The sequence below is a fragment of the Pimephales promelas genome, chromosome 3 (genome assembly GCF_988280905.1).
Source record: "Pimephales promelas chromosome 3, fPimPro1.hap1.1, whole genome shotgun sequence".
Lineage (NCBI taxonomy): Eukaryota > Metazoa > Chordata > Actinopteri > Cypriniformes > Leuciscidae > Pimephales > Pimephales promelas.
In genome coordinates this window covers 19,838,554-19,864,371 of record NC_142771.1, presented here as the reverse complement: position 1 = coordinate 19,864,371, position 25,818 = coordinate 19,838,554, and the positions used below count along the sequence as shown (strand labels likewise).

The 25,818-nt window shown below is 37.7% G+C and overlaps 1 protein-coding gene across 3 annotated transcripts in view; it reads left to right on the top strand.

The window, feature by feature from the left end:
* Window positions 1-2,824: 2,824 nt before the first annotated feature.
* Window positions 2,825-25,818, top strand: part of cacnb1 (calcium voltage-gated channel auxiliary subunit beta 1) — a 36,959-nt gene continuing 13,965 nt past the window's right edge. The window contains exons 1-4 of one of the 3 annotated variants that reach the window (XM_089128449.1): window positions 2,825-3,133; window positions 11,213-11,299; window positions 23,501-23,620; window positions 25,262-25,384. In XM_089128449.1, the coding sequence (XP_088984575.1) occupies window positions 3,041-3,133; window positions 11,213-11,299; window positions 23,501-23,620; window positions 25,262-25,384 (423 nt within the window). In that variant the 5' untranslated portion in view covers window positions 2,825-3,040. The remainder of the gene's footprint in view (window positions 3,134-11,212; window positions 11,300-23,500; window positions 23,621-25,261; window positions 25,385-25,818) is intronic. The other 2 variants (XM_089128448.1, XM_039686649.2) reach the window with 2 other exon arrangements.

The following is a 25,818-nucleotide window of genomic DNA, read 5'->3' as shown; positions in this document are numbered from 1 at the left end:
TCCCTTTACACTATATCCTCTTGTCCAATCCAGTTTCTTTTTAAAAGCCTACTAAATATTTCTGTTTTCTCTGCACATTCTAAAATACTTTTAACATTTCTCTCTAAACTTTCATCCTAAACTCTGTAACGGTAACACTTTACAATAAGGTTCATAACTACTACCTTAGTTAACATGAACTAAGAATGAACAATACTTCTACAGCATGTATTAATGTTAGTTCAAATTAATTTCAACATAATATATAATAAATTACATAATTACATGCATAATAAATTTTTAAAATCAATGCACTGTGAATTAACATGAACAAACAGTTGGATTACATATAATAGATATAACAAAGATTAATACATATTGTAACAAATGTATTACTCATGGTTAGTTCACGTTAGCTAATACATTAATTAATGTAATGAACCTTATTGTAAAGTGTTACCTCTGTAACTTGGTCATAATTTATTGTAATTCTTGATTAAACTTCCCACAACATATTAAAATGCTCAACCGTCTCAAACTCCTGACACTGCTGCACATTCCTGTTGGGTGTTTTCGCATAATATGAAGAGTACCAGGTTAATATCTATGGTTAATATGCACCATTCTTATTCTGGTTATTCTTATTCTCATACCATTATCTCTTGACACATCCACTCTGTTTTCTATATAATATAAATGCCTCCCTTTTGTTTCATTATGCCACTGCTGCTGCCATTTGACCATTATTTCATCCCACACTGTGCTTATTCCCTCTGATTTAGAAAACTTTATATTGATTTTAACATTTTCTTTTTGGTTGCCTTTTAGATAGATAATAAAATATTGGCTCCACTCTACTGCTTCCAAAATGGCAACTTACTCTACAGCATACACACTCAGTCAGATACTATAGTAAGATGCTCTTTCACTAATATCCACAGTAAGACCGTTTGTATTTCCTTTGATCCATCTGTAAATATCTGAATACAATTATTATAGCCCTACTTGTAATCCCTAGATCTATGGTATTCTATTATATGTCCAATTATATTGTTTTATCTTTGGTACCTCTTTGGTACCAAGGGTGTAGGTAGTAGTAGAGTTATAGAGGTCATTTAGTAGATGTTTTAAAGCATTGAATGTAATTATTCCATGTAGATTCAGCGCTTTAAACAATTATATTATAACTTAATCACGCACGAGCTTTAATATATATTTAGAGCATGATATGCCTACCTCGAGAACAGGAATGGTACGTTCCACAAATTACTGCTGGGTGTTGTTAGGCAATCGCATTTGTAGGCTAGCTTTGAAATGCTGTTTAATAAAATGACCACACGGGGGCAGTGTTTCAGCTGTTGAGAGATGAGAGCCTGTCTGGGGTTTCTTTAGTAGCCTAGTCTAGTGAAATAATAGTTGGTTAGTGTGTTGATGCAGCAAAAAATGCAAAGTGCCTTTTTTAGTATGACACCCCAACCTACTCCAAAAAATGTTAAAGTATTTCAAAATTTAGCGAGATGGTCACTCTGGGGGCATGCAGCACCTGTGAAGACATTTTTGATAAAATAGCACCAAAACATTCAATTCTGGTGACTTTGGAAGACTAAATTTAGGCTAAGTTTACTGTAACAGGCCTTGTTTTAAATTCCCTGGGTGAACTTTTTAGATAGCAAAACAAGTTACTGTTTGATGACAATAACAAACCTCAAAATAACAAAATTAAATTAATCTGACAAATCAAATTACCCCCCGAAAGGTCTTTTAAAGTCATTGGTGTGTTAAATGAGAAACAAATTGAACTGACATGATGGGGAAAAAAATGCTTTAGAAAGAAATATTTTGATTCAACATCAACACTGAACAACATATTTTGGAATGTATTGCACCATTTTACACTTCTTTTACAACACTTCTTTAAGACTGGCAGCTTCTGGCGCTTGTCTAAGTGATCATTTGACTGGCTTAATTGGGATAACAGTCCCAAAACATCAATCATAATAAAAAACATAATCATATCAACAGTTGCATAATAAATTAGCTAGAAAGGGAGGAACACAAAGCACAAAAACTGCCAAAAATCAATGGATCCTAAAACTGGACAAAGGCAGACTGCCAGACAACTGGCCAGCCACTGACAGGTCACGTGACAGCCAGCTGAAGATTGAACCCCCACTCACTCAATCAATCAGTTGTTTTTTTCCTTGTTGCTGTTGCTATTTTTATATTTACTGTATTGTTTTGTTAATCATCTTCATCTCTGACAATAAAATAGATTATGAATCATTTTAAAATGATTTGTATTTGATTGTTTGGTGTAAAATATCATTAAATATCACCCGTTTATTTCATAGTGCTAAGACAATCTGATAAAGCACAGAAAAATCATCCAACCACGGCCTAATAAGAATCTTTGGCAAAATAACACTGACTATAATATATAGTCACCTCATCGACGCGAGGTGCGTAGTGAAAAATTATGATGTAGTAGGATCATCAATGTGCCTACAATTTGGCATCACGGTACGAAAAACTGTAGGACAGATCGACAGAACATGGGCAATTGGAAAAACTGGATTCATGTTTGCTAAAATAACTCGGCCATTTTAGTAGTAGCAAAAAAAAAATGAATATTGTGATTTATTTAGAATCAATCAGGGTGTGGTCATCTCGCGTTCATGACAGTACAGTGAGGAGTAGAACTGCCGTCATCCGTCTCACAATAATATTCATTCGATCAGCCAATCAGTGCGGGGATAGTCAACGAGCCAAGCCCTGCTCTTACTTGATTGGTTGATGAGGAAGGAGGGCGGAGCTTGGTTCCTCCGCTGAACAGCTGGAGACTAGGCAGGCTCGTTGTATTTGCAAAGGGAAGGGAAAGGGTTTCTGATCAACGCCACCAGGGCTGGGGGCGCAACAGCGCAGTGGCAAGGCATCTGTAAGACACAGGAAAGAGGAAACCACCTTCGTCTGCATTATTTTATCTTTAATTATTTTACAATGCATAATAAACTGAAATCAGGATCTAAATGAAACAATAAAACCGAATTTAAAGTTTAAATCAATGGTACAGGAGGGTATTATGTCCAGGACGCCTTCCACCTCAACCCAGGAAATCCAGATGGACATGTTCGACCACCACGGCTCTCACGCTCAGGTAAGAGAGACACTGCTCAGCTTAGTGCGAGCAACCAACGAAAGACAAAATACAACCTGCTGCCCGCTATCTAAGAATGGAGAAATCACATATTTTGTTTATTTTGTTTAAAATCTGAAGTGGTGAAGATTAGTCGTTATAAAGCGTAAGTTATCTCAAATTGTGGTTTCTTGGCAACAAGGCGGGATCATTGCGGTCGCGCTCGGCACAATGTTAGAAGTGATTCTGCGAGGAAAGGCACAGAAAGTTGTTTACCAATGTATGAAGTACGTTGTTTCGAATATTGACATTTGTTTAGAACATTTTTTCCCCCGGTTATTAATGGGAAAACATTATTTCATCACCTGGTCCCTGTTCACTCTGTCTCTCTAGACAGCTGGCACCTAGAGTCTTGCATTTTTTATGATAGTCTATTCTGTTGATAAGTTACGAACCATCTCTGTTAATTAAACAATAGATCTATCTATCTATCTATCTATCTATCTATCTATCTATCTATCTATCTATCTATCTATCTATCTATCTATCCTAACTGTGATGGCAGTGTTTGTTTTCCTAATTGAACCTAATTCAGACTTAAATTGAAGGGGGAATTTAAAAAGAATCTACTTTTTTTGTTTGTTTTAAAAAGTGGCTTTTGGCCTACTTGTGATGGAGTTTTGGTCCACTTCATCGTCTTTTCTTTTCTATGACCTCTTACTTCAGCAAGCGTGCAAACTTGCCATCTATACTGCTAAGTGCCAAAATCTGCCCGAAATGTAATTGCCCACCTTGGTGATAACATGACCTTGTAAAAGCTGAACAAACAGCTTCCTGATCACTCTCTTCCTCTTTCTTCTCCCCTTTTCTGTCTAAAATTTAGGTTTGTCATTTTCTATTTGTGAGGAGACAGGACAAACTTAATTTTTTAAATACTTCTCCAGTGGCGTAGGTTTGATTTTGAATTGGTGGGGACGGGGACATCATACATATATTTTAAGTTTTGATCGAAATTATTGCTAGGGATATACTAGTCTCACTGAATATTGGTAGGAAAACGTCCCTTGCGTCCCTATACTATATTCTACGCCCCTGCATTTCTCCCCTTTCCTCTCTCTGGCTCTGCTCTTTTCTTTGTTTAGTGGTTTATTTCAGAGGATGGTTGATGTATGAATGTGCACCTGTTCCATTAAGGTCATCCTCCTGTTCAGCATGGCTTATTAGTTTGATGTGTGGATGGATATTTCAGTAGTGTTTCTGATTGTTAGGGCTGTATTTATATAATGGTCTTTATATAATGCAGTAGCGTGAATGTGTGTGACCTGTGCTGTGGAGAGGTGCTCTATCTGAATCATGTCTATAGATAGCTGTGAAGAGGCGGAGTGTCGAGAAGCGAGTCTAAATGTGTGTGAACAAGGTGGTTGAGTACAGAAAAAGTGTAGTTTTGTTAAGCATAGGACCATATGTCAGAATTTAATATAGATATTAATATCATTAGCCACACATGGTCATTTGAGGACATTACATTTAAACTTTATTAAGTCTTCTGTTCTGTTCTCTTCGTTTTCTGTGATAAACTAGTGGTGACAGTGTGAAACTCAAATCCTTTCCCCGGCCCTGTGGCACAGCTTTTCTCCCTTAATTACCCAATTAGCCTCAGAGGCTGTTTGTCAACAGGAAATCTCTCATCACCATAGCAATACATCCCTCCTCCCTCCCTTGACATTTTGCTGGCCTTTCTCAGATCTGGTTTTGCTGTATATGAGCATTTCCTGCCTCTAACCTTCCACATTAAAGAGCCCCTATCATAGCATTTGAAATGTTCCTATTTTTGTTTTGGAGTTCCCAAAAACAGTTTAACGTGCATGCAAGGATAAAAAAAAACTTTATTTGTCAATATGCATTTATTTTTAACTGATTTGCTCAACGACTCCCAAATGATTCTTTCGACGATTTCATTTTCCCAAACACCTCCTTTGAGTGACGCGAATCTGCGGCGATTGATCAAATGACCAGTCAGTTGTTACTGGTAGACCGTTGGCAGAGATTGTCAGAAAAGGAACGCCCATAACCAGGATTATAGCTTGTCAAGTGTTGAAAATTGTATAGTGTTTGAACAAATGTGTCAGAAAAAGTGCACTTTCCACACGGTCCCTTACTCGCGTGTCCGTCAAGAGCGAGCTTTCCCGGCGAAACTCACATTGCGGGAGCTTTTGAGGGACAGTGCTTATTATATAGAAGTCATACAAGTCATTTAGGAGGTAATTGCCATTTTTCAATGAATGTCTGGTGAATATCAAAAACAAAACTAACTTTACCCCGCTTAGGAAGCTGCACAAAGTGAACATGACAACACACACAACACGATATAACTATTGTGCATGCTACAGAAAACATAACAGCAAACTTATTAATAATACTTACAGATTGTGATTCGGAGGAGGACGAACCTGATCCATATACACTGGATACTGAGCCCTCCTTCAGGAACAACCGGCTTGCAAATCCACATTTGAATTCATATGTTTTTGAATGATTCGTCATTAAAATGAATGATGAGAAGAACACAAGGTTCGGGCTATACTGTTGTGGTATCGTTGCAAATATGAACTCTAACCACTGATTCTTCACATGCTCGTCCCTGGCCAATGAAAACAAGTGGCTGAACTGTCTTTGCAATGTAGAACACAGCGTCTAATCGACATGATGCTATTCAGCTGAAGTATTTGAATGTATTCTAGACTTCAAGTTTACACTCCCGTCTGTGCGCGCAGTTGTTGGGAGCGGCCAATGAGCTAATGTTTTGTATCTACGTCACGACGAAACAGCTAATGACTCGTTTCAAAAACAATTCATTTCATAGACTCAGAGTCGACTCTCACTTTTGAAAGACAATAACTTTATATACGGTGCACTTTCAGATATAAATCTTTGCAGGATGTTTTCATTCCCTTAGAGCTACATTCCACACTACATGAACAGTGATTTTCCAAAAATCCATGATAGGGGTTTATGGTCTGTAAACTTGGTTGTTGGATTAAAATATTTTATGTGTATTGTGTACTGCATTGCTCTCTGATATCCTGCTTGGTCTTTGGCTACAGTGATGTATGCACAGACAAATGCCAAAAAACAAGTTGGTAGTTGGATTTCAGAATTTGATAAAGTCATTTTCACACTGCCCTGACACCGACAAATGCTGATTGGACATGTTCAGGTGAAAACAAACCCTGACCAACGCCAACAGACCCCGACAGGGGTAACACACTGATCCGCTAAAACCCAACAAACGTGTTGTTTGTTGCAATTTGTCTGTGCAGTGTGAATTGGCCTTAAAGGTACAAGTGGTGTCAAAAATGAAATAAGGTTATTTTCACCATAGTTATTTTTAAAACTATTACAATAATTGGAACAAGACTGAAATAAAATAAAATATAAATATTACTTGTAAAACTTAAACTTAAAAATGTGAATTAAAACTGCTGAAATAAATAAGTTTAAGTACTAAAATTACTGAAACTAAAACTGAAATTCTTGTTTGATCCAATCTATTCCATACAGGACAGATTATGTTGTTGAAGTCAATCATTTTAACCCTTAAAACTATTATAAATGTATATAACTATTACTATTATAATATTTTGTTTATAAACTATTATAAACAAAATATTATAGACATATTTAAACTTTTTTTTCTTTGAAAAAAAATTATTCATGCCTAAAAGTTTCCTGGACAGTGAGTCAGACGCATCTCATACGCTTTTCATACGCTTTTTTTTTCATATTCGTCATTCGGTGGCGAAATTGAATCGTCAAAACACCTCTCAAAATGCTTGCTACGAATGTGAAAAAACGCAGAAAATTGTACCCGATCCTAATTTTTTTATGACTTGACTTTCGGAGACAGTGTGTGTAAGCGTGATTGACACAACTTGAGGTCTTATTTAGTTTTTTAATGTGCGACAATTATGTCAACTTGTAAAGGCAGTGCTAAATTGTTCTTTTTTGCGACTTTCAAAGACTATTATGAGACATTTATAGTGTGCAGTAGCCATCCCCACAGTGGGGTTCTGTCCTTCTGTTGGTGTTATGTTATTTCATCTGCACAGATAGAGGCAAGTTCTTGGGATGTTTACCAATATTGGTAAAGATATGGCATTGTGGTTTGGTTTATGTAAAAGTTTCCAGTAAGCTTGCAATTAGTCTGTGCCTGTAATCATCATTATTAGAGTAACCAATGCTGAAAACCATTGTTGTTGAGGCTTTTTTTCCCCTGTGTTGTTCCCAGAATCAACTAAAGAGCAAATGTGTCAGACTTTGCTCTAGTTTGCATAAGACCTTATTGTAGTGGTGTTTAAAAAGCTTAACATTTTGCTCAATTAGAGTTTTCTACAGCAAATTTACCATAGACAGTAAAAGAAATGGACACAGCGACCCCATAGACTTCAACGGAGAAAAGTGAAGTCAATTAGAACCACTCACTTAGTGCTCACACTGTGCTTTATGGTGTAGATGCAACCTGTCTCGCTGTTGTACGTCTTCTAATAGCTGTGCCAAGAGGAATCTGAATCGTTCCCTTCCGAATCTTGCAGAGCTGAAGATCAATTTATCATGTCTCTATGGGAGTCGCCTGTTATGACGCAATCGTTAGCCTATTTTTACAAAAACTGCTTCTATGGTTCCATAATGTAAGATACAAAGTAATTGAGACTTTTATAGACCATTTCACAAGATGTAAACAACACTGGTCCAGAAACACTTCCTGTTTCAGTTTATAACTGTTTTCTTTATTTCACAATTCACATGTAAAGAAAACATCTTAAAGATGTTTGTTTAACGTTTTGACTCAGTTTTAAATGTTCTGTTGGTTGTATTTTATCCCAGCTTTTATGTAGTGTTAAAAAACTGAAACAGGAAGTGCTTCTGGACCAGTGTTGTTTACATCTTGTGAAATGTTCTATACATTGTCGTGTTTCTTTAGAAATAAACAATGGACAAATGGAGTCTTTAAACACCTCAGATGTAAAGTTTTTGCTGCTAAAATGAATAGGAGTCAATGGATTTGCTAACAACAGGGGAGGGCTTGTCAGCCAATGGCGGCCCCGGGTAGACTTCAGTTTCCGGCTAGTGGATTACCCCCTTGATGTTTACTATTCAAAATCCTCTAATATTGACTGTTGGACAGAGCTATTAGAGAAAATAAATGAAAAGATGTTGATAAGCTCAGACCCTTTTTTTTTTCTGACATCTTATACATATGCTGCCCGGGACCGGGATTGGTTTTTTTTTGTTTTGTTTTTTTGTTTTTTTTCTGGAATTAGCATCTAATGCATACAATATGTAATTAAATCTGTTATGTAATCATTATTCAGAAAGAATATTGTATTGACCTTTGTGGATTCTATATAAAAAGAAGGAAGAGGATGAGAGTCAGGATGTACCTGATACTGTATGTCCAATGCTCTGTGTTCTATGATGTTAATGCGGATCCCTGTGGATATCATATGATGGAGGAGGGATGTACGGACGGATGGCAATGGGAAAGGGTTGAGGTGTATGTGTGTGAGTGTTGAGTGTGTTTTTCTTTTTTTTCTCTGCTCAAAACCTTGAGTGAATCTAGTTAAGGGTTGGAGGGTGGGTTTGGGCTGGGTAGGATATGAGGAGGAGAGGAGAAACTGGTATCAGAATAAGCAACAATTTGTGCCTCTGAGGCTCTGTTATATTTGTAATTATGACCTAATCAGTCTATTTCTTTCTTGTGAAGATGTTTCCTCTCCAATGTGTAAATGATGATTGTAAGAAAACAAATAAGTAATTGATCCCTATTTAAATTGAAAACTATTTACCCCAAATGTCAGGCTACCTGTATACAATACTTGTATAACATTATTATTTGTTAGAAGTTCTAAGTCAAGTTAAATGAAATGGTGCAAGTGCACATGTTTGCGATGTGATTTTTACAAAAGAATGTGTTTATAAAATGATTGTGTTCAGGAAACTTTTGTGTAATTTGTATAAAATCTGGTTTAAACCTATTTTTTTGTATAAAATGTATTGTTCATTTATCTCTTTAATTAGATTTTTAAATATATAAGGTCTTTGTGTCATTTGGAGCGACCACTCGTCATATGGTGCGGCTAATAAAAGCAATCACTGAATTAAATTTAAAATAAATTATCTTATTTGTGGCTGAAATTTTGAATCACTGATACAGTATACCTAATTTAATTATATTTTAAAAATATTTTATCAGTTTAATGTGATTTACAGGAAAAAAATAAGTCTATTAACTAGATATAAGAAGGCAACTCTGAAATTATAGAACAAAACATTAGATCATTATTTACACAAACTCAAAAGAAATGCAAATACTTTGTTTCTAAACACTTTCATTACTAAGAACTTGTAAAAAAATGTAAAGTATGTTAAGGAAATTAATTAATTTTAAGATAAATCACAGTTGCATCACATTAATTTTTTTTAAAGCTACACTGTGTAACTCTTTTAGTTTATTCTTAGCTAAAAACACTTAGTTCTTTCAAAAATATATGTGCTCATTAATGTATATTTACTTCGTTCAAGTAATGAAGTATTCTCGTGGGTGTATAATATGCCATTGAAAATACATACGGGTAAGGGGTTCTAATGTCGGTCGCCATGTTGCCCCTCCATCTTGAAAGTACATTAGCCAAAGAGGGACATACCCGTTAATTCAAGCTTTGCCTTTCGCGTTTACGTTTGAGTTAACACTCATGGACGAGGTCGAACTGGAAGCCATGTTAATCTTGGACTACATTGGCCACCGTAAGAGTTAAAACGAAATCGGAATTGAGAGGAACAGAAACTAATATTCACTGGATGGTCATATACCTTTTCACCGATAGATGAGGGTAAAAATTACACAGTGTAGCTTTAAGGCTACGACCACCAATTCATCTAGTTGAAGAAACACTAAAATCACTTAAATTTATGTGAACACAACATCCTTAATGTTTGATCAATTGCAACAGGTATTATTTTAATAATATTATTACAATATTAAAAGCCAGGTTAACAAAAAATGTACTGTTGATTAAAATGGTGAATTTGTTATTACAGTGCAGGACTTAGTGCAGGTAACCCAATGCACAAGACAATGGTGACACCAGAATAAAAATATTCATGATTCTCAAGTTGAAAACAGAATTATTTTTTACCACTTTAAGCAACTTTTTACTGGTAAGTGGTAACATAAGACATTTGACATTATCAGGACCCACAAATATTCCCCATTGCATTATTATCCATTATATTCAACATTATACTAGTTTAATGTATACTGACATGAAAACATTTTCTCACACAGTAATTTATATTTTGGGTGTACACAATAGATATTGTCACCATCCACGATGTTACATTTTTGCAACATCGCAATATATTGTGACACGATATATTGTTACACGCCTACCTTATAGTGCTGACTACAGTGATTGTATTTCTTTAAAAGAAATTGTCCTTTATTTCTTTTATTACACAAAAAGACCATTTGTATCTATAAAAGATTTTTATTCAAGCACATACATTTTAACACAGCGACTTTTTAGATGTTCTTTACCATGAAGGAATTATGACAGCGTTAACGGTGTGAACCTTGTATGAACCCTATATAATAACTTTCCGATTTAGTCAGTTTCTTTGGTGTTTAAGTGCTTTTGTTTTTGCAAGCATTTGTGTCAGAAAGCTTGTGTGCATCGCTGTTAATGTGGGTTTTGAACATGTCACAGTATTGCCTGATCTATCAGGGTCTTTTAGTGCCACCAAACCCAATATATCCTCTTTCTGGTCTCGATGGCAACGGAGTCTGGCGCCTATGAATTCCTGCCCTGCCAATGGTAGCCAGGCCATTGGCTAGTGTTAAGGCCAATCAGATTACTGATTCCCAGAGAACACTGGAGGACATAAGTAATTATGCGTAATCATATCTGGACACAGAGACAGGATACGTGGAATCTACAGTTTGTGTTTGTGTGAGTGGGCATGCATACAAAAAGGTGTCCATTATTTTTAATTTTCTTTAATTCCTCTCTCTCTCTTTTTCTCTAATGTTCCCTCTTTCAGGGGAAGTGTGCAAAGAGGAAGAGCCGTTTCAAACGCTCAGATGGCAGCACCTCCTCAGACACAACCTCCAACAGCTTCGTCCGACAGGTAAGAGAGCAAGTTCCTAATGAAATGCCTTGTGTCATTCACTCTGCCATCATAAGGTATAATTCCCCCTTTTGAACCATAATACACCATGTAATCTGGTTCTCAACATTCATTTTAAAACAGCTACATAATAGCTATTGTTGTTGCTGTCTTGAGGTCAAAGGCTCTAATCTGTAGTTTGTGCTGTTGGTCAAGACAGTTTGTGCTGTCTTGTAGTTTATTGACAAGACTTAAAAGAGCCGCCTCTTAAAAATGGATAATTTCAGACAGAGGGTTAGAATGAGGGTTGAAAATAATCATTCGATTTCTTCCAAATGTATAAAACATATATTTTGGGGCGATCTCGAAACACATTTTCGGGCAGACTCATCACGGAGAATCACTAGTAACTTAGACTGCTGTTTACCTACTGCGAGGTTTCCAGTAGGCATGGCCTCCTAGGGCAGCGAAGCAAGTGCATTCTGGGAGTTGTTGTCTTTCATTCACACAAGCCAAAAATACAACTTTCTGTCTTTTCTCAGTCTAGAAAGCTCCAAATTCCAAAATTATTTCACATTTCTTCTACATAAATGACCCATTTTAAATACACATTCATCTTTCCAGAGTAGGACTAACACTTTAAAGGGTTAGTTCACCCAAAAATGAAAATTATGTCATTAATGAGTAATGACCCACCCTCATGTCGTCCCAAGCCCATTAGACCTAGTTTAAGATATTTTAGCTTTAGTCCGAGAGCTTTCTGTCCCTCCATGTATGTACGGTATACTGTCCTTGTCCAGAATGGAAATAAAGACAGCATCAAAGTAGTCCATATGACATCAGTGGGTTAGTTGTTAATGTTTTGAAGCATCGAAAATACATTTTGGTCCAAAAATAACAAAAACTACGACTTTATTCAGCATTGTATTGTCTTCCGGTTCTGTTGTCAATCTACGTTCAGTGATGCTGATGACATAAGACCTAATTTCATTGTAGAGATTAGTGTTCCTGAGAGATAAATGCTGCTGAAGATGTTTTGTTATGGAATAGAATGGCCAAAGCCACAGAATTATGTTTTTTTGCTTTCAATAATAAGTTAGCCGAATGACCATGACATTAGGGGGGCACGTTGTGTCATCTGGGCGACAGGCCTGCATTAATCAGCTGTGAAAATAACTATCAGCTTATTATTTTGTGCAGAATTTTACTATCGGTGCTAAATGTAGTGATGTCCTGTGATAAAGTAGAATGTTACAATTTAAAATGATTATCATTTGTATAACCAAAAAAATAGTAGATTTGTTGTTTGTTAGTAAGTTACTCATTTCCCCCCACCACACCCACCTATTCACCTATTCTCACATTTACCTGTCCTTAAACATCTTACATGTGCTCAGAAACTTGTGTAACTTAGAAGATGTTTAGTGCTCTTTTAAAGATTTTCCTTACCATACAATGTTCTTTATGAATATTTATGACTATATAGTACGTTTCTGTATGTGTCTGCCCCCTCTTTGGCAGCAGAAAGCATAAAAACCTGTGTAGGCCTTGGTCTCATACACACCCACGCGTATGAACAAATACACACACACACACATGCTCTTATACTGGCCAGGTTTCCATGGTGACAGGGTCCCGAATCTCCCCGCAGCATGCTGCACAGTTGGAAGAGGAGGAGGCAAATGGATTAGTGTGCTTGTGTATATAGGTGCATGTGTGTGTGTGTTTGGAAGCGTATAGGCCGATGTGTTGATTGCTGACAAAAAATGTGTGGTCGCAAACAGCCGGGGTCATATATGAGTCCCACTGTCAGACACACACACATGATTGTATCGTTGTGAGGTAATGGATGTGACTCTCAAGCCAGTGTTTCTTAGGATGAGGCCCCTGAATAATTGATCCTGTATCCACATGGGCTCTCCTGATGGATCACTTTCTAATTTTCCCATTAGTTTGGGTGCCATTAGATCAGAACTGAGGTTGAGTGCTTCTTGGCTCTCTCAGGACCGGCTGGTGTGTTTGATCATGGCTTCAAATGGCAGCTGCACAACAGAACATCCCCTCGCATTTCCCTTTATCGGTCACACCTGATGCCACACAAAAGCTGCTGCGTGCTAGCCGCTTCAGTACATGTGTTTGCATGAGTTGTTTACTGTGTTTGTTTGTCTGGGTTACATCTGTTTTGTCTAGAGTGGTATTTCATATTTATCTCTATGGTTTTATTGCATGCAGAGAGTATATGAAGGAAGATAAGGAGGGTTTATATTTGTGTGTTTTTGATCAGGTTAAAGGGGCCATATTATGGATTTTGTATTTATATGTTTATATATTTTTAGTTGTTTTTTCTTTGTTGTCATATTTAATTTTTATTACCATTTTCCATCTGGTCTGTCAAAATGTAGCCTATGTTGTATCTCAATATTTAGCTTTGCTATAAAAATGATTTTTTTTGTAATGGAAATAATTTTTATAGCATTATTCTTGTAGCATTTAAATCAATTGATTTTAATTTTTATTTATTCATTTATTTAGATAAATGCAACTGTGCAACTATAAATGGAATAAGCCCCTGGTATAACAATAATGCTACAATTTTTTAACTTAATCTGTTTTTGTTATGTAGCAGTAGGCTATACTGTATATAGAGTAAGAAGTTGGCTAGTATTCTGTTTAGCTTTGTGTTATTTTTGTACTGGAGAAAAGGTTTAGCCTTTTTATATCAAGGTTTTTCTGTGTGTCAAAAACAAACTCCTCATTATATGGCATTTTTATTAATGGCATAAACATGCATTTCCACAGAAAATGAAGTGTTCTAAATGAGCTATAAAGGTGCATTTAAAAAGGGAGAGAGAACATGGCAAAGATGATGAGTGGTGACAGACAGAGTGTTATAGTGAGGTGATGGGCGAGTGGCTGTTCCTGAGGGCCAAAGGTCACACTATAGTGGTTTTAACATACAGAGAGCACTTGCAGATGCCAGCATATATGCCAATGTATGGGACTCCAAAAGTCAAAGTTTATGTTCTATCTATTTATTTAGTTTTTTTATATTATTGGACTTACAATTTGATCTGGTTTTCAACTCACAACAATAGACAGACTGCTTTAGCAAACAGAAGACCAGCAATGCATTTTTTGCATAAAAAGTTCATATAGGTTTCAATTAATCAATGGAATAAATTACATTTCAACATATATTTGAAAAAAAAAAATAAATATTACAATTTTTACTTTTATAAATGCAATTAAATGTCTTAATAAAAAAAAAAAAACATATATACTGACCCCAAACAAACCACAAACTTTTGAAATCAGAAATTGTCCATTAGCCACTGACTGATCTGCCTGTTGATAGATTTTGCAAATGACACAAGGACAAACAAACTGTTCATTAATTGGCCGGGCAGACACAGTTATTGTCCAAAAATCTCAAAATGTTCAAATACTGGCAGGTTTATCTGCCTGACCAATATATATCAGTCTATCACTTAGGTCACATGCAGGTGATTTAAAACTAAATGAAGCTGTTCTACTTGAGTGAGTCAACCTCAGGTGGAGTGACTGACTAAACGGATGTGTGGGATCTACCGGTGACAGACACAATGAGTCAGGTGCCCTTCTGTCATGTAGAGAATTGTTAAAGAGGGTCTCTTACTAACCCCTCCTTGCTCTTTCTTTCTTTCTTTCTTTCTTTTTTCTGTTGGGCTGATGATTACATTCCCACTCTTTCTGGCACTCTTCACTCCATACCGTAGCTAAACACGGAAGAGACTGAGCGAGAGAGAGAGAGCGAGGGAAAGAGAGAGAGAGAGAGATCTGCCCCTGCCTGTCACAGCTAAATTTAACCCCTCAGTCTGCAAATGTAGCACAAGTCCTGCAATTTGACCCCGACTACCCCCCCCCCCCCCCAATTCTCTCTCTCTCTCTCTCTCTCGTTTTACCCTCTTCAACTTAGAAACTAAGTACAGGTTTAAACTGTGTGTGTGTGTGTGTGTGTCAAAATGAGCCAGGAGGGGGTGTTGAGGTTAGCAGAGCAATTGGTCACTCTCTAACACACACTTATAGTCCTCTGCCTAACTTTTGAAACACACACCCATCACAGCTAGACACACATTAATATACTCTTGTGTTTTACACACACATCGTGTTCGGTGTGGACTCGGATCTTTGGGTGTGACTCTGTGTTACCGTTACAAGGAGCAAGTGCCATGGAGACCAACGCACGGATTCAAAGGCCCGCAATGGTAAGAAACACCTGGAAATGTGTGAGTTTATGGCGGGGTTAATTAGGCTTACTAACGACTAAGTAAAAAAACTGCGTCTGACATGTGGATCTTTGCGATAAGTCTTATTTGCACCTACTCTAAACCTCTCTCTCATTTTATTTTCTCTCTCTCTCTCTCTCTCTCTCGTGTTGCTGTCTGATTCCATTTTGGGCTGGGCAGCTGCTTAGGCCTGCTGGGTTTAAATTAGACCTCCAGCACTGCTCTGAGACTTTGCTGCGGTTCTGGCTTCCCTGTCACAAGTCCCTTGGAGCGTGATTATTTAACAAAACCATATGTACCAACTTTACCAGTCATTAGTGCACTGCATCAGGTGTGATTCATTATCTTAATTTTAAAGGAGATTTTTGGGGAGGCAGAAAAATAAATAAGGGTCAAATTATTTCTATGCAGGTGCTTTTTCAGACAACATTCAATTAAATCACTAGCTTAGCCTTGTGTCCCTTTGCAGCGCTAACGTATAAGAAACATATCTAAATGTGATCTGTCATTATATTTGTCTTTTTTTTTAGGTTTGACGGTCAGATTATAGCATAATAAAGATTTATTGGTTAAGTGGCTTGAAAACATCTGAGAGTGTCATGATTCTGCCTTCTTGTCTTTGATTTTCTCTAGTCGTGAGGCAGGATCATGACAGAATCATGTTTTGTGTGCAAGCGCATGGCCTGTTTGGGCCATGTGCTTGTGTTGTCTCGTTAACTTACCCCGCCCCCTTGTTATCCTAGTCTTGTGATTATTGTCTAGTCAGTTTCACCTGTCCTGGTCATTAGTGTTCCCCTTTATAATCCCCTTGTGTTTGCTGTCCTGTGTCGGTTCATTGTGAAACCTACCGTGAGTTCAGTGTTTGACTTTATCATACTTTGTGTTTGTATCAAGCTGTGAGTAACTAGTTGAGAGTCTTGTCAAGAAGAGTTTGTTTCTATTGTTAGTAAATAGTCTTAGTCTAGTGTGTTATACCCTGTCCTGTTTTGCCCCATCGTGGGTTTTGCTTTCTGTTTTGTCCTTTAATAAACCCCTTTGAGAATCATTTGCTGTCTGCTAGTGGGTTCATCAGCCATCCACATAACAGAATGAACCGACCAACAAGAAACCCAGCAGACAGCAAGCCTATTTATCCTACTCTGCAGCCGTCAGACCCCGAACAATGGTGGCAGTCGGCCATCACCGACAGCCTGGAAGGCAAGCTTCCTTTCCCTCCTCAGGGAGAGTTGACCCTGAGGAAGTACGCCCAGGTCGTGGAGAAGAGGAGGTTTTTCTTGCCGGAGATTCTGGTCAACCGCTACTTCATCGCGGGTCTTAACGTCCATCCTCCTCTAGCTGAACGTGAGAGACTGGTCAGCCGCCCGTTCCACAAGATGGTGGACAGTCTGTCACAGAGGGAGCTGCAGGGTGCTACAAGGTCTTCATCTTCCGCTACACTTCCTGTGATCCCTGAGGGTCGTCTGTTAGCTGTTGCTACACTTGGGGACCAACCCAGTCTTGCCGCGACTCCTGAGACACCTTCCACGTCCATCAGTCTTCATGGTAAGCGTGGAAGGCACCCGTCGTGGGAGTCAGCATCAGAGTGTTCCTGCCCGGAATCCTCCTCGCCTGCAGTGAGCTCACCTGTTCCGGTAACGGTTCCTGCTTCACCTCCCTCTCCGGTCACTAGTCTGGCTACCTACTCTGCCCCGCGACCCAGGAGGAAGAAGAGGAGGAGAGGACCTTCGGGTTCACCGTCTCTACCCCCTCCTGAGCCCGTGATGGCTCTCCAACCCGCCGCTGAAGTCGGAAGCGCTGTTCCCTGCCCCGCTGCTGTAAGCGCGATTCCGGTGGTTGCAACAGGAGACACCGTTCTTCAACCTGCTGCAGAAAGCGCCTTTTCCCAGTCGGCGTGGGGGAGATCCATTCCAGAGACTTGTACTGAGAAGGTCGTCTCTGAGTCTTCTGCCGTGTCTGCAGAGGAGAGAGCAGCAGCAGATTCCGCTGCAAGGGCTGTGGTACAGTCCATTTCGGCTCATCAGGAGATGCCAGTCATCATCGCTGCCAGAACCCTGTCCGAGTATTTATCCCGTCTGGTCAGAATTCTTGATTTCCCAGTCAGTCCTGTCTCATCCCCAGTCCCTGTTTCAAATGCTCCAGAGAGCGCCGATCCCAGTCCAGAAACCGTCTTCGCTGATCCCAAGTCTGCTACACAGAGCACAGATCTCAAGCCAGCTGCAGTCTTCGCTGATCCCAAGTCTGCTACACAGAGCACAGATCTCAAGCCAGCTGCAGTCTTCGCTGATCCCAAGTCTGCTACACAGAGCACAGATCCTAAGCCAGCTGACTTAGAGGCTGATCCCAGGCCAGCTGCCAAAGCTCCACAATCGACTGTTTCGCCCCGTGTCTTGTGTCCTGCACCTTTGCCTGCTTTGTCCCCCGTCAAGAGTCCCGTTACCTCATCCTCTGTGTCCTTGGAGTCCTCTATGTTGGAGTCTGCTGCTGCCAGTAAGACTGCATCCCCGTCTGTTTTCCCGGTCTCCCCTGGCTCCTCTAATTCCCGGTCTGTTTCCCCATTTGTCCCTGTCCCCACGGTCCCTGGACTTCCGTTTGTTTCCCCTGTCATGGCTCAACCCCGGACTGTTTTTCCCTTGTCCCACACCACTCCTCCCAAGCCCGCTCGGTCCTCTCATCCTAAGTCCACTCCCCGTGGTCCCAGGACCCCTGTCCCGCCCACCCACCCTGGACAGTCGCTCAAAGACTCTGTGTTTCCTCCACCTCCTCTGCCTTGTATGTTGTTTTTGATGTTTCACCCCAATCCTGTCGTTGTGTATTTTTGTATGCCTTTGTTAGTTTTTGCTATGTACTGTTGGTTTGTATCTTTGTCACAGTCTGTCATGTCCCGTGTTTAATGTCCCCTTGAGGAGCGTCTGGAAGCCGCTCCTTAAGGTGGGGGTTCTGTCATGATTCTGCCTTCTTGTCTTTGATTTTCTCTAGTCGTGAGGCAGGATCATGACAGAATCATGTTTTGTGTGCAAGCGCATGGCCTGTTTGGGCCATGTGCTTGTGTTGTCTCGTTAACTTACCCCGCCCCCTTGTTATCCTAGTCTTGTGATTATTGTCTAGTCAGTTTCACCTGTCCTGGTCATTAGTGTTCCCCTTTATAATCCCCTTGTGTTTGCTGTCCTGTGTCGGTTCATTGTGTGAAAGATTGTTTGAAACCTGCTGTGTAACCTGCCGTGAGATCTGTTTGTTGTTTTGTGAAGTTTGCAGTGAGTAATCCCTTGAGTTAACTGTTAATCCAGAGTCTGTTCGTGTCTTAGTATTGTTCCTGTCTTGACCTCAGTTTAAGTCTAGTGTTTGTTACCCAGTCTTGTTTTGCCCCCTCGTGGGCTTTGTTTTCCCTTTTTGTCTTGAATAAATTCTGTGTTGAGCAATCAGTCTGCTTTTGGGTTCGTCTATCCTCCCACCTCATGACAGAGAGTCTAGGATCAGATTGATGCAGATTGTGAGGATGGTATCATCAGATGTTTATATGAGCAAACATATGTTAGAAGTATCATAATCCTAGCTGTAGCTGTAGTGGTCAATGTATTCATAACATTAATATTATCTGCTTGTGAATTCTGCATACAAGTTCTCCCTGTTGGTTGGCTATGTTCACTTAATACCTTAAAAAATTCAGCTGTCCTAAGGACAAATAATACATAATATGTGCTGCATGTTGTGCTTTGGGAACAAATTAATTCAGAAGCATATGGCTTAGTTTGTTGCATAGTTCTAGAAGCGATGTGCATTTGTGACTTTTTCACGTTTCACGCATTGAACATTTTTAAACATTATGATATATGAACCCCTAGGTATAATGATACACTTGCAAAGGGACCCCTCCCTAAATTCTTGAATAAAGACTCAATATTAATCTGAATAAATACAAATATTATTTGGAAACTATATTTCTAGTAAGTTTACACTGTATTTTCTTCTGAATATTTTAACAGTAGAGTACTGTTAGATGTGTAAACCTCAAGATAAAGATAAAACTATGGCAGTAAATAGATTAAAATAATTGTGATTGATCTCATGATTTTAGACAATTAGTCTTAAAAAAGTTAAGAAAGAAACCGTAATCAATCAATGTTGATTGATTGATTATTTATTATTGTACTATTTTAGAATTTGTTACACTATTTTTAATAACAGAAATATAAAGCTTGTATAATGTGGCTGTAAGTTTGCAAACGTATTTAAAGGACAAGTTCGGTATCAGAAACAGACAAATTAATCAGAAACGATCTTAAAACAGGGCTTTCAGTGTGAAATAACGAACTTGTGCTTTAAATATGTTTTGCTTGTTCCTGAATACTTCCATTGTAAGTGGAAGTACTGTGTACCATGATTTTTGAGAGAAAATCATGACTGAGAGAATTTATTTTATGTACTAAATTGCATGTTTGCAAATGCTATAATGACAGAGCTTAATGTGCATAAACAGCATTACTTTTTTAACAGAAATCATATTTCTTATAAAATCTGGGAAATGATTATGAAAGAAAAATCTTCCAGTCATTTATTGTTCATTTCATATAGAGAGGCCTAGTTGTTACATTTGATCATCCCACAATGTCTGTGTGGGAGAAAATGTTTTCAGAGCTGGTACTAATCCTTCCTCTCCACCTCTCCCACACACTCCTTTTCATTTCGTCCCATTTCTCGCTTTTTTATCTCTCTGTCAGCCATCATCTTCTGGCATGTCTTTTGTTTCTTTCCCCGCTCCATGTTCCTGTCTTGTCGCCGCTGATGTCATGACTAGCGCGAGTCTGACAGTGTTATTGATGTACAGTGTTTTCAGGCTGCTTTCTTCACGGCCTAGAGAACTTTACACACTGGAAGACGGAAAATGTCAACTTTGTTTACGAGCTCAGCGGAGCCTAAGCTAATATTATTGTTAATACGTTGCTACTACAATGGAGCTAACTTCATAACATTTAGGCCTGCGATATTACTGTGAATTTCTCTGTGCTGTTTGAAGAGAATGGGCGTCGTAGACCTTTACTGAGGTGACCTGGGACCGACCTTGAAAACTGCCAAGCGCATACATGGCTGACAGTTACACAAAACAGGACAGAGGTGCAAATGATTAATACCAGAATTAAAAGTCAGTGAGAGATCATACAAAACATCTTGTGTGCACAAAAAGGAGCCAATGAAGGAAAATTATTTCAATTGTGATGAAGTTGTGTTGTTATACATTAGAATTAAAATGAAGATCGGTTCACCCAAAATCAAGATGTGATGAATGTGTACACACCTCTGAAAAGAAAAAGAAAAAAAAATCTATATATGGTGTTTGTAATGGTCTTAACCATTTTAATCACAAATTATTGGTCAGGAAATTAGCAAGAATTGCACAAATACTGTAACTTGGCACGGAAAGTCAGTGTTGTTCCACTCAATGTTAATGGCTTCAAACATTTCTAGTTGAAAAATGTCTCCCAGTTCGTTAGAGTTTAGATTGAGACTAACTATTCACTATAGTGTTCAAATCAGTCTGTTCCTCCATACTTCACTGAGGTCGAGATGCAGTTTTCAGTATATTTCTCAGCAGTTTTTTGAAGACACCGCTCTGGAGCATCACCGTGCAACTGGTGTTTCATTGTGATTCATCACACACAACTTCCCATATTCTGCCAAAAACCTCATTCTGTCTCTGATGTTTTCTGAGACAGCAATGGCTTTTTAAGTAGTGCATTTGCTTAAATTTGGCTAATTTCCTGACTATTCATTTGTGGTTAAGTCAATTAAAAGCTTAGTATTCGGCCCTTTTGGGCTTGGCCCATTTTATTTTGCCCAGGAGTGTACATCTCCTTTAGTGTTCCACAGAAGATATCAAGCTTTAATGGTTTGGAACAACATGAATGTATAAAACTGGATGTATAAAACTCAGTACTGTGCCTAAAAATCTTATTATTATTACCTCTTATTGTTAACATTTTAATTGTGTAATGAATTTCCTCTCTATGTAGTTACAATGGATAGATATGATATCAGACTTAGACTTAAGTTACATTTTGATTAGCTTTTTTATGTTTATTTATTGTTGCTTTTAGCCTTGCCATTTGAAGTTAAGGTCTGATGGAAAAAGGTCTGAATTTGAATAGTCGAGCTACTAGTGGAAAATATCATTTGGAAAATGTTAGGCCTGTGAAGTCAGTCAGCTTTTATTTTTCAAAACAAAAAATGTCTTTCTTTTTTTTTTTTTTTTTTGTACCGGTAATCATTCTGTGTGTACCTACTAAACCAAATAAGCTTTTTTATTGTAAACATCTTTTCTGTTAGGGTTAGGGTGTGAGTTGGGTATCTATAGCTGTTTATAAAAGTCTAAGGAATGTCCCCATTTAGATATGGGGGGGGGGTAAATAAACGTTTGTGCAAGTTTACCTATGTGTGTGCGTGTGCGTGCATACGTGTAATCTGTTGCTGCCTAGTGAAGCCTGTAATAGTTAATGTGTGTGTGCTGGGTTCCTTTGACCCTCTGTTTCACAATGAATAATTTAACATCATTGCATATAGCATATGTCAGCCTGACACATTCTCATTTCTATTTAAAACACTCACAGGCACAAACATAAATACTCACAAATATGTGACAAACCTAATGCACTCATGTACATGCAAGCGCATCCATCCAATGAGTCATTCTTGCAGCTGTCCGCACGCCCGTCCACTCCTCCCATGAATAAGAGTCCGCTCGACACCTGAAACATAGACAGAAAAAAGATAGGAAAGTGGGAAAAAAGAGATAAGAGGAGTGGGAGGATTATATAAAGGTTCTAACTCCGTACTGTACAAGTCAATGCCACGACGATTTGTGTGTGTGTGTGTCTGCTTTTAGTAGATTTAGTTCATGAACTTACCCAGACTCTAAAGCAAGTACAAATCAATACCATGCGTATTTCTTCAACTGGCCCTGCGGACTTAAACTCTTGTTATGCTTTTTACATTGTAATTTGTTCATTTAATATATTCACTAACAACCGTCAGCAGTGTGTATGCATTTAATTCATAATTTCAATTGTTTTATTGCATCTTGTAGTGCAAATGCTGTTGATTGCAAAATACAAAGTTTTTTTCCTCATCACATGTTGTAGCTCTTAACTGAGATTTTTGTTAAAAAATATATTGATTGCTAAATTGTTGGTCATGATGGATTTTGTGTAAAAGTTATTTATTTTATATAAGAAGAGTATTGAAGTTTATGAACGTATTACCCCTTGATTAAATTATTGTATTTTTTAATGATTCATTACATTTTTCATATTTTGTGATTTTTATGACAGTGCAACAGTACAAACAGAACAATTATACAATTTTTTAACAGTACTAATCTATACATTTGAAAAGCAAAAAGATTTTGAGGAGTACCATAAATGTATGATGAATAAGGATAATCATGAATATCAAGCTTTAATGTGATCTTATCAATACAAAAAAAAAATAAACGAAATGGGATATATGAGTACATGTATAAGAAAACACAAGTGTCTTAAATATTTGTTTACATCATTTCACATACACAAACTGTAAGAATCATATGAAGCTCATCTCCTTTGATTCAGCTGCTTTAAGTATTAAAGTACTCATTCTGTTTTCCTTCTCTCATATTCTTAGAAACTCTTCTCGTGTTTGTACTGTACCTTCTGCTCTCTTCCACTTCCTCGCACACTGTTCCTGCCCTTTCCTTCAACCTGTTTTTCATTCACAAATAGTTTGCATATTTTACGATAAATTATTGTTGTATGTGGTCATTTATGCTGCTTCTCTTTTGCCCTGGTAGAAGAAGAGATGTAAAATTGTAACTGTGTTTGATTTTAGATGAGGAATACTAATTTAAAAAAGAGCTTTTTCAAACGCTGTGCCAAAGGCTGTTAACACAGATTCGGCCTCCCTCTCACTGCCTCTCTCTGTTCTCTGGCAGGGCTCAGCAGACTCCTACACCAGTCGTCCTTCAGACTCTGACGTGTCTTTGGAGGAGGACCCTGAGGCTCTCAGGAAAGAAGCCGATAGACAAGCTCTTGCCACCCTAGAGAAGGCTAAGGTGTCTTATTTATTCATCTTCTTTCTTGTTCCAGTTTCTCTCTTTTCATTTATCATGGGTCTATTATTCTGAATCTGCCCTGAGTGATGATGATGATGATAATATACTTGATTGTACAAAAAAAAAAAACATATTTTGAGAGGCTCAACACCTCAAACACCTGTATCATTAGCTAGATTTGAATTTTCTGTCTTGGATATTAGTGCTTGCAGGTCTTGCTGCACAAGTGTTAAAGTGTTAAAGTAAAATTTTTGTTTAAGCTGTGTTCATGCAGCATCACAATTCAATATGCTCAATAGGTGTTGTTATATAATGGTATTGACGATAACCGTAATATTTAAATTAAGTACACATATGATAAAATTACATGTAAATAATCTAGGGCCAGTATCTGGTTGACATCCCAATGTACAGTAGGTGTCGGTATTGCACCTTAACGCTGGTTGGCATCTGTCATAAAACACAAGCAGACATAGCGTGCAGGTGGTACTGCTGCATAAAATCATGTCGTCAGAAATGAAGAGACACTCTACCCCGCACTCCAAGAAAGTGAAAGTTTTTTGGATAGCTTGAAAATGAAAGTGAAAGGGTTTTTTTGGATAACTTGAAAATTATTTGTTAATCACCCCAGTCTGCAGGACTTGCCAATCAACTGTTAGCGCAAATGGCAAAAAAAAAATGTAAAAAAAAATGTTGCCTAGGTGGTTTGGGCTGAATTATTTTGAAAAGTTACATATTTACACTGTAAAAAAATATTGTTGGTTTAACTTAAAGTAAGTAACCTGGTTGATTGAACTGGAAAAAGTTAATACAATGAATGAGAATGATTTAATCATCAGAAACTCAAAATTATATGTTATCTGAACTAAATAAATTATTATGAAGTTAATTTGACAAAAGAAAATATGTTGTGATTACTACACTGTAAAAAAAAATATTGTTGGTTTAACTTAAAAAAGTGAGTAACCTGGGTTGCCTTAAAATTTTAAGTTGATTGAACTGGAAAAAGTGAGTTAATACAATGAAGGAGATTAATTTAATCATCAGAAACTCAAAATAATAAGTTATCTCAACTAAAAAAATTATTATGAAGTTGATTTGACAAAAGAAAATATGTTGTGATAACAAATCTTGAAAATATTTTTTTTACAATGTAGGTGTTCATAATCAGAACTTTTGAGAAATATCGATGCAGGCATAATTATTTGGATAGAGCACAGATTTTATTGTTAAAAATATTTTTTAAATAGACACTTCCTTTAAAAGCAGAACTGATAAGACTTGTTGAAAAAGTGGAACATAAACTTATTAAAAAGGGCTGTTTTGTGATCCCACACCAATAAGTTGCCATCCTTTTTTTTGTAATGATTTAACACACTTAATCAGAGTGTTAATTGAGGTTTTCTACACAAAACATGTTGCTTACTGTTCCACCATGCAGGATACAAGTTTGAAAGCCCTATACTGTTCTGCAATATTATTCCATCCTCTTCACTGTATATATGATCATTTCATATGTCAGCTATAAATCCAATTACATGACTTGTGTCCTTCCTTCCGCTCTGGATTGTTTGTTTTAATTCTCTATTAATCTATTTCACCTCCGTTTATCTCTCTCTCTCATCCGCTTTCTCTCTGAAGACGAAGCCTGTAGCGTTTGCGGTGAGGACTAATGTTGGCTATAACCCAGGCCCGAATGATGATGTGCCGGTTCAGGGTATGGCCATCTCTTTCGAACCCAAAGACTTCCTGCACATCAAAGAGGTCAGACAGACACATTTCCCTTTTAAAAGGGTTGTAAGCAATTTAACGTCCACTGGTAAAATGCCAGACATCAAATTCTGAAATATCATAATATCTAAAATTGTTTACAACACCTTTAATCTGATTTATTATACAACCATAGATCTTCAATATATGTATAGGTGTATGTAATCATACACTGTTGGGAAAAAAGGGGTTCAATATTGAACTCTTGGGTTCTTGAATACATTTTAAAGAAAATGCCAATTGCAGTATTTAAATTTTTACTACTGATAAAGTATGTTTATGAGCTGTTTAATTCTTAAAATTTGAATCCATAAAATCATTCCATAATGGGAACCCCTCAAATGTTCTATATGAAATCTTCTTACAGAACCGTTTAATGTTTTATAGAACCCTTTTCTTCTGAGAGTGATATGGACAGAACTGTCTCA